The sequence below is a fragment of the Humulus lupulus genome, chromosome 8, assembly GCF_963169125.1.
Source record: "Humulus lupulus chromosome 8, drHumLupu1.1, whole genome shotgun sequence".
NCBI lineage: Eukaryota > Viridiplantae > Streptophyta > Magnoliopsida > Rosales > Cannabaceae > Humulus > Humulus lupulus.
The window spans coordinates 75,707,718-75,717,831 of record NC_084800.1 but is presented as its reverse complement, the minus strand read 5'-3'; the positions used below and the strand labels follow the sequence as shown (position 1 = coordinate 75,717,831).

The 10,114-nt window shown below is 35.8% G+C and overlaps 1 protein-coding gene across 1 annotated transcript; it reads right to left on the bottom strand.

Moving 5' to 3' along the window:
- Window positions 1–3,240, bottom strand: LOC133797844 (phenylacetaldehyde reductase-like). Its single transcript, XM_062235921.1, has 6 exons — window positions 3,080–3,240; window positions 2,371–2,540; window positions 1,988–2,179; window positions 1,048–1,210; window positions 466–649; window positions 1–345 (listed from the first exon to the last, which is right to left on the bottom strand). The coding sequence occupies exons 1-6, from the start codon at window positions 3,195–3,197 to the stop codon at window positions 201–203; spliced, it is 972 nt and encodes a 323-aa protein (XP_062091905.1). The 5' UTR covers window positions 3,198–3,240; the 3' UTR covers window positions 1–200.
- Window positions 3,241–10,114: the final 6,874 nt, after the last annotated feature.

The following is a 10,114-nucleotide window of genomic DNA, read 5'->3' as shown; positions in this document are numbered from 1 at the left end:
TTTTACATTTGTTAACAGTCATTATTTTGATTGTTTCATTTTATTTCAATGCAATGAGCCAATGACATAGGAAAAATACAGTTTTAAGGATGTAGAAGATTAGGTGGTTTGAGTCCTTAAAATGTACCTAGTTATTATACAAGGCCACGAAGCAGTGGATCCAGTGATAGATCTATCTCATTTAGTAGTAATGACTTTAATCACAGTTTGAGGAAACCCTTTTCCTTCAAGCTTTCAACAGTGTCTTTTAGAGTTACTTCCAAAGGTGTGTAATTAACTCCCAAAGATTTTACTTTCTCCTTTGATACTTGGTATCCTTGCACCAGAGGTTTGTCATCTCCACATCTGGCAAATTAAAAGACACAGAAAAAAAGAGAGAGATACCAGAGATAAGATTATGAAATCATGCAAATTAAGCTTATATTTCTTTTGTAAATAATTTGATAGCTTAAAATTATAACATACTGGTCAGGAATACTCGAATTGGGATAGAATTGTCGTAAAGTGTTCAAGGCATCAGAAATGTGGACAACATGTCCAACCAGACAATATCTTCCACTAGCTGAAGGCACTTCAAATGCTTGAATATGCGCCAATGCGACATCTCTAACATCAACATATCTATAATTTATGTTGGGAAATTTTGCTTCTGCAACAAAAATATTATGTATATGAATCACGAGCAGAGCATGTAACAGAAAGAAATCAGAAAAAAAGAGCAAAATAAACCACCCACAAAATTATTTGTATAGTATATTAGAGGACAGGGAATGCTTGAATGCGTATACAAACACTGTGTTTAGATACTTCTTGGAACCGAAATTATAATGATGATTCTTATTATGTACCAAGCTTACTCCTGGTTTAGCGTTTCAGGTCATGCATATGCCAAAGAAAAATTATGAAAAAATAAATCACTAGAGATAAGTTAAACAGTCACTGTAAAGTCTTTTCTGAATTACAATGAGCAGCAACCATGGAACATCTCTGAGAAGTAAAAATAAGTATCAATTGGGTAATAGCAAAAGATCAGTTGATAAAATGTACCGATTATATGATTCCGAAGCAATTCCACAGAGAAATTAAGAGTTGGCTGTAGCAAAGGACCAATCACAAAACCTGGGTTGAGTGAAACCAAATCAATCCCATTTTCTTTGGCAAATTTCCAAGCAGCCTCTTCAGCTAATGTTTTTGAAAGCATATACCAAAGCTGTAGCAAGAAAAGTCATTCAAGTCATACTTCTCTGAGAAAGATAGTGCAGCTGTGAATAAATTCTTTAATTTTTTTTTTTTCCTAAGGTTATGATAGTTAGAGTATCAAGAGAAATAAAATTAATCAATAAGCTAAGTATGACAATACACAAAAAATTGATAGTATCAAAACAAGAATGGTTGTATGATGAATTTTCTTATCAAAATTAAATGTCTACAGCATGTAATGGACTCCATTTCATATTTCCAGCATCAGTAATAAATCTGCTCTACTTAGTATGTTACAGAGTAGCACACATCTGATAAGAAGCATCAATTTAATTGCTTCTTTGCTGTCTCCGAGCTGATAGGTGTAGAAAGCTTCTATTTGCTAAGCCAAAAAGAATGGAGGGAGTTTAAGTGCAAATTCTCCTTGGTTAAAGAAATATCATAAACTTGGCTATCTTGATTATTCTAGTAGTTAAAGTAGAGTAGTATAGAGGAGTAAAGGAAACCAACTTCCGGAGTTAGAAAACTTCAGGATTATCATCAAAAAGACAAATGGAAAGAACATGAACATGTTCATAACCAGAAGATACATGGAAACATAGAAACTAACTTACATCTGGTCAAAGTAAAAAAAAAGCAAAGAAAGGAAACAGATGACTTTATCGCTTTTAATCTAGTGCTGTGCTGGCATTAGTTCAAATTACATCAATTACTTCTAATAAAATTACCACTTGAATATATTATCTGCTAAATTCCCCTTATAGAAGTACTTAACAGATCTACACACCTTTGACTTCTCACAGAAAACTGGATCTGAGAGCCATGTCTCATCAACTACAACATCAGGTGTCAGCGCTTTTCCATTGAACACAACTGAAGCCATAGAAGATGTTAAGATAACCCTCTTAAGAGAAGGACTTTTTGCGCATGACCTGAGAACATTTAGTGTTCCCTTAAGTGCTGGTTCAATCAGCTCCGCCTGAAATGTTAGGTAAAACAACCATCTCTTAAAAACAAAATGATGCATCATAAATCGAGATATGAACATTGTAGCACTTCCTAGAGTAGAACCTGCCAAGATAATTTGTCTTAATTTTCCATATTCCTAACACATATGGGAAAAAAATGAGTGAATCATATCATCCAAGCCTGAGAAGCTAAGGCACTAACCTGTGGGTCATTGGCTGTAAATGCCACTGGTGATGCTGTATGGAAAACACCATCACAACCATAAACTAAAGAATCAAAGGATCCTTCCTCCAATAAATTTGCTTTGAACAATTGAAGTCTTTCCTTAGCTCCATCGAGTGAAACCAAGTGTTTTGTTTTCTTAGGATCACCTGTCCCATTCACATAAAGACAACCAGGATCTTCATATGACAACTCAGAAAATATAAAATAAACTTGCACAATGAAATTACACTTGCATTAACATCCCCTATGTTATTCAATGTCTACATCAGAGAAATTGGAAATTGATCAAGCAATCAAAATTTCTCATTTTTGTCATACATCGGTACTTTTTTGCTTTTGCAACAACATACATCCATACTTATTGGGTCATATATAAAGATCCCCAAGAACCCAAAACATGTATTATCCCATTTCTGAGTCTAAATTCTCTAACAAACAATTAAATATATATATATATATATATATTTATCTAACTACACCTACACGGCAAAACTTGTCTACCTCTTCCGAAGAAACCCAATTAGTAAATTGACAATCCATGAATTTGAGAGCTTGTTATAGGATGCGAAGTTGTAAGAATATTATAGTCTATTTTTTCACCTAACAAAAAACATAACCCAGAACCCAGAAGTGATGATTTTCAAAACAACAAAATGTAGAACAAGTATTTGGTAGAGAGAGTTACTGAGGTCGCGCACTGAAGCTTTGACAGTATATCCATGTTGTAGCAAAATTTTGACGAGCCATGAGGCTATGTAGCCGGAAGCCCCTGTCACACACACCACCTTCCCTGATTCACTCATCTTCTGAGTGACTTTGCTGCAGTGTTGGTCCTTGAGGTCTGAACGGAAGGGTTTACTCTTTTTATATTTTTACTCACTGCTTGCACGTGTCAATTTTAGTTTAACTTTCTTTCTTTTTTTTTTTGGGTTAAATTTTGCAAATAAAGTAAATGGTCCTATGGAAAAGGTACTCTCTTTTTAAAGCAATATAATTGGTCAAACATAATTTTCTTTGAAATATCTTTTTTATTTTTTTCTCTCTTTTCGTTTAACTTTATTCATCTTGGAAAGATGTTCCTCTCCCTGCCGACCACCCTCCTCAAGGGGAATTGGAGGCTCTATTCTTCTTAGTACGCCCTATCAAAATATATGCTAACATAATTAAACATTGAAAAAGTATGCCCTCAATCAATTTCAAGACAAAATTATCTCTCTCATTCATTCTTTTCTCTCTTAACATCTTAGTCTCTCTCTTACTCCCTCAATGTGTAGCCAAACCTATTTTTGATCCGTAACCTAGTCCTCCTCCCTTGCGGATGTTGTTTCTTCATCCTTCGCGGTTGCGTCTTCCTCCTATATTTCCTCTTATAAAAAATAAAATAAAAATTGGAGGTTAATTTATTTCTTATTGCTTAATTTGATGATATGGCAATTGTTTGCGATGCTTGGCACATTGTTTTAATTTCCTGTGTATTTGGTTGCTTAAATTGATGCTATGACAATGAGTTGCAATGCTCAACGATGCTTAGTGTGTTGGATTAATTTTTCTATATTTTATTGCTCGAATTGATGCCATAACAATGAGTTGCAATGATTATGCAATAATTTGTGTGTTAGGTAAAAAAATTCTGCATTTTATTGCTTGGATCGATGTTGTAGTGATGCTTTCTATGTTCATTTTAATTTTCATACATTTTATTACTTGAATTGATGTTGTAGTAATAACATACAATGTTTTTAACAGTTTTCCATAGTATTTTAATTTTTCTTTTGTTTTTCAACTAAGTCATTTTTTTGTTAGTTGTATATTAATATGTATATATGCCTAATAAACTATAATTTCCTAAGTATGTATATAAATATGCCTCATTTTTCAATAAAATTATGAGAAAGAAGTCTCTTGTCATCTAAGATAACTTGGTATCAGAGCATTATAAATTCGAAATAGGGTTTTGTTCTAAAATTGGGGTTTTATTTTGGGTCTTTCACATAAGCACATAAATTAGCGATTGAGTGTTTTAGGTCTCTTTTCGGCAACATTGTTTGGAGGAGTTTTCGGTTCTCACCCCCCTGTCTAGCCACACTGATCAGTCACCGATCTGCCCATTGCCGAAGTTTGGCCACTAGAAACCACGCATATGAACCTAACGCACCGCCACTTCCTCCACGCGTCGACGCGTACGGGTGCGTCCTACCAGATTTTGATGCCAGTTTCTCGCATCTACCTTCTCAGATGCCCATGGGCTTGTCTGTGCCTAGTTTGTTTTCCTTTGACGTTTTCTCTTCTTTGACTTTCTATAAGACGAAGTTTGGATTTTGTGTTATCTATTCTAACGTGTTTGCCCTATTTGTCTTTCGCTATTTTTCTACGTTTCAAGGTCTTATGGCTAAAAATAAGTCTTCTATTATGACTGATGTGGTGTATGTGATGTCTAAAATCATGAACTATAAGCAAAATAGTTCAAATTATTTGGATTGGAGTAAGACTATTCACCTTTATCTACGAATTATTGATAACGATGAACATTTGACAAATGATCCTCCTAACATGATTCAATGAAAAAATATTATTCGAAGCAGACATGGCTTAGAAATTATGCTCACTTGTTCCTTCAAATTTAGAATTCTATTGATACTGAGATAATTGGATTGATCAATCATTGTGAATTTGTTAAAGAATTAATGGATTATTTAGAATTTTTACACTCTCGAAAATGAAATCTCTCCCACATGTATGAGTTTTGCAAATTGTTGTACCCTAAAAATTAGCACGGGTTTAATCACTCAGCTGGGGGTACAGTTGGCAAATGAAAATATGGAAAAAGCAAGCGAGTGGAATATCTAGCTAATGATGACGTGAGCAGCTCGGGTTAGGATTTGGCAATACGACATTCAGATAATTATCAGGTAGCCTCTTAGGACATCGATCCAGTTCGAGACATGTAGTGGCCAGATCCCTTTTAGGGCACTCTGAACTTAATCCGAACTAAGGTTCGGACACTCTTCGATCCCCAACTCGATGAAGATGTTCAGCTCATGGAAACCTGGTCATGACGCATAGTGAAGAATCCCGAGAGACTCGAAGGCTTTTATAAGCTCATTGATGTCCAGGCTGTATTGCACATTTATTGTCTAAGAAAATCGAGACTTAGCTTGGTACCATATTTATACACACGGTTACCCAAACTTGTCCTGGAAATTCCACTATAAATATCAGGGATAAATAGTTGGGACAAATTCATGGAGACAAAACACCCCAGCAAATCCGCCTGTGCCTCGATCAGAATTATAGGCACAGAGAACTCAGGATATCGGGGTAGAACCAAGACAGACCCATTTAGTTCTTCTTAATGGGACAAGGATAACCTCACCAATAAGGCATCTGCCATCACTGGTTAGACATCCTACACCATCGCGCCCACAGAGAGATGCTCCAGTTCATGGAAATAGTAGGAGAAACCCTCCCCCATCAGTAGCCACTTACGTCCCACGACCACGTGCTGATAATCCAAGTCCTCGATCTCAACCGCAGGTCTTAAGTTTCGCAAATGGAAGTTTTTGGACGGGGAGCCAGCGTGGAGGCAGGTCTGAAAGCGACTTAAGGAATCATCTTAGTTTAGCACAAAATCCTCATTTTGATCCACATCCTAACCTTTGCGATCATCTGAATTCACAAAAGAGGTATCCAACTCAGAATGATGATATGAGTTATACTTAAAACGGGGGAGGTCTGTCTATTGTACGTGACAATGGGAATGTCTCGCCTAACTAAGCTCAAACTTGGAGGGAAAACAACCCATCAAACGCGTACAATAGAATGAGAGCTGGTGAACAACTCCCAACTAACCTAGAGACCAAAGACCCAACTCTCGAGCGACTGGCCTTGATGGATGAGAAAATGAAGAAGCTCTTGTCTGGAATAAGAATTGATGATTGTGATTCTGATGAGGATCTCGAACTTTTCACCCCAAACATTCCAGAAGCTCCATCTGCCATTGGCTTCAGGATGTCGAACATGCCAGCGTTTGATGGAAACACATATCCATCCGACCACCTTGGGATGTTCAATACTTTGATGATGGCCCACATTGTCAGATTCGACCTAAGATGTATTATGTGTTAGGAAAATATAAATTGCCTCAATGGAAATGGTAAGATAATGTTACAACTCTATTCAAAATATTACAATGGACAAGGTTGATTAAGTAAATTGTTACAACTCTATACCTGAAAAAACAAATAAAGCAAAGGAAATGAAGAAGAAGATGAAGAAGAAGAGAATAGTAAAATACAACTCAAAGCAAAAAGTTACAAATAAAATAAAGTGTTTGGACCAAATGAAAAGATTACAACTCTTAAACAAAATATACAAGTAAATAGAACAAGAGAATAAGAAGAACAACAATAGAATAAAAAGAAGAACAGAAACACAAGTAAACTCTCACTTACACAACCTAAGTGAAGAGGGTTGGGGATCACCAACTTGAACAAGGTTTAAAACCTTTGTCCAAAAGCTTATTTCCCCCTAACTCAAGCACTAAGGGATCTCTCTCAGATTTTGGAAAAGCATTCTAGAATTATCAAGCCTCAAGGTGTTTCTAGCCAAGTGCTCTAATGGATAGAAATGTTGTGTCTTACAAGTGAGCATTAGGTTCCTATTTATAGTGTTTAGAGACACCCTTTGAATTTCAAATTCCACCAACCCCCATGGCTGTTACCAATGATTAATTGGATGTTTTATGGAATTAAAATAGAGATTTGGGAGTTACTTGGCTTTTGGAAACGTTCAAAATTGGATAAAAACCAAAGTTGGAAGAGGCTGTCAGGCACTAGGGCCGCCGCGGCCCTCAGTCAGTTCCAGCAATGATTTTTTCAATTTTTTTCAAAACGTTCCAAATTATTCCCACTTGATTTTGTAACTTGCATACACAATATGGGAGTTAAAATCACATCTCTATCAGCCATTTCTCATATGGCTTTAAGAAATTCATCTCAATATTATGTAACAACAAATCTACACAATAATTGGTGATATTTAGGAGTTACAAATTTGTGATGAATTTGTAACACCAAATATGTTACATGTTTGGATATTTCACATATATCCAAATAATGTAACTCTCTATTATATGTTACAATATGTGACACTCTATGTCACATTTATTTAATCTAAAACATTATATTATAAAATAATATAATATTACATTATATTATAAAATAATATAACATTCCCCCACTAGATTAAATAGTCATCTATTGTAACACTTTATTTAATCAATCATTATATTTAAAATATAACATATCCCCCACTTGATTAAATAAGAACTCTCTCTTATAGGAGTCATTGCATTAATGCATAAAGTAAAGTGTTTTTCAACTTGAACTCTACTATAGTGTAATTATCACAAAATTTGTCGAAAATTTGGTTGCACTAAGCATTGAACCATCTTTTCATGATGGCAAATTGGTGATAATACACACACCTTTGCGATGTTCACTTGAGACCTCTATGTCTCGCTTTGAACCGTTAATGGCCATGTGCACTTTCCATTCATGAACGTTCTTGAGAATACTCTCAATTCTCATGAGAGGCGGCACCACCCCTAGGTCCATATAGGTAGAATTCTTACAGTATTTTGTTACCAAAAATACTTGTCTTTACAAGACTGAATTCTATTAAAAAACCTTTCGGTTTTAACCCTCCACTTGGTAACACACAAGTACTCAATATCTCAGATGGGACTTGTTTTGAGTACAACTAATATTCACTTGATTGACTTGTTATTACCTATTGAACCTAACACTAGTTAAATAACTAGTGTTAAGATAGGTTACCATCAATCGTGAATCTCTTTAGGGAGTTTAAGTCTCATCCCTCGAGATGATGCAGACACTAAATCCCTCATTAGTGGCTTAGTGAAAGGATCCGCCAGATTTTCACTTGTTCTCACATAGGATATTGAGATGACTCCTCTTTGAATCAATTCTCTTACATATCCATGTCTTAGACTAATATGTCTAGACTTCCCATTATACACTCCGTTGTATGCTCTAGCCAATGTTGCTTGGCTATCACAATGTATCGATATAGTAGATACATTATCTTTGATTAGGGGAATCTCTATCAACAGATCCCTTAACCATTCGACCTCTTTGCCGGTAGCAGCTAGAGCTATGAACTCTGCTTCCATAGTGGAATGAGATATACGGGTTTGTTTTTTGGAACCCCAAGAAATTGCACCTCCACCAAGTGTAAATACCCAACCGGTTGTGGACAAGTTGTCCCCAAAATTGGATATCCAACTTGCATCTGTATATCCTTCTAATATCGAAGGAAATTTGGAGTAGTGAAGGCTTAGTCCTTTGGTTTTCTTGAGATAACCTAGGACTCTTCCAATTGCCTTCCAGTGATCCACACTTGGATTACTTGTAAACCTACTAAGTTTACTTACCGCAAATGTTATATCAGGTCTAGTACACTGGGCAGCATACATTAGACTCCCTACAACACTAGCGTACTCCAATTGAGCCACCGCTCTTCCTTCATTCTTCTCTAGTTTTACACTATGATCGAATGGAGTATTGGCATCTTTAACCTTGAGATGGTTAAATTTGTTCAATACTTTCTCAACATAGTGGGCTTGCCCTAACGCAAAACCCCCACTATGTTTCTTTACTTTGATACCGAGTATGGTATCAACTTCTCTAAGATCTTTCATCATGAAGGTTGATGATAGAAACCTCTTCGTTTCTTCTATCCCTTTCATGCTATTACTTAGAATAAGCATGTCATCCACATATAAGCAAACAATGATCACATATCCCTTACAAGTTTTGGAATACAAACACTTGTCTCCATTGTTATGTCTAAACCCATTAGACATAATGGCTTGATCAAATTTCTCATGCCATTACTTAGGAGCTTGTTTCAATCCATATAAGGATTTTACAAGTCTACAAACTTTATGTTCATACTTTGGTAGAACAAACCCTTCGGGTTGTTCCATATAGACCTCCTCATTGAGGTCACCATTAAGGAATGCCATTTTGACATCCATTTGATGAACATACAAGTTGTGTATAGAAGCTAAAGCGAACAAAATTCTTATAGAAGTTGTTCTTGCAACAGGTGCATAGGTATTGAAATAATTGATACCCTCTTTTGGCCTAAACCCTTTAGCTACTAATCTAGCTTTAAAGCTTTGGATAGTGCCGTCAGTGTGGTATTTTCTCCTAAATACCCACTTACACCCAATTGGCTTAGACCCCGGTGAGAGGTCTACCAATTCCCAAGTGTTATTGGAAAGAATGGAATCCATCTCATCATTGATGACTTCTTTCCAAAATGCACTATCTCTTGATTGCATAGCTTCTCTATAAGTCTTAGGATCATCCTCAACGAGAAGTACAATAGGAATTTTCCTAATGACTTCCTCTCTATTTCCTTCTACCATGTAGAATGAAATTCGTTGAGAATCTATCTCATCCACTACTAGACTTTTATGATTTTTCAGCCTTTGACTTCTTCTAGGTTAAAAGGGTTGCTTTACTTCCTTTTGAGAATTCTCCTCTTGAGAATCAACTTTGGATGTAGAAGCTTGAGAATTGTTCTCATATAACAAATTCACCTTTAGAGATGTTGAAGCTTGAGAATTGTTGTCACATAGCATATTCTCAAAGAATTCAACTTCTCTAGATTCAATCACAATATTAGAATC

What these genes read in the sequence shown, in the direction of transcription:
- LOC133797844 (XM_062235921.1), bottom strand. Translation starts at nt 3,197, where the DNA reads ATGAGTGAATCAGGGAAGGTGGTGTGTGTGACAGGGGCTTCCGGCTAC. An exon ending in GCTTCGGAATCATATAATCG is followed by an intron (nt 650 to 1,047) that starts GTACATTTTATC and finishes TTTTTGTTGCAG; the next exon opens with AAGCAAAATTTCCCAACATA. An exon ending in AATTCGAGTATTCCTGACCA is followed by an intron (nt 346 to 465) that starts GTATGTTATAAT and finishes TTAATTTGCCAG; the next exon opens with ATGTGGAGATGACAAACCTC.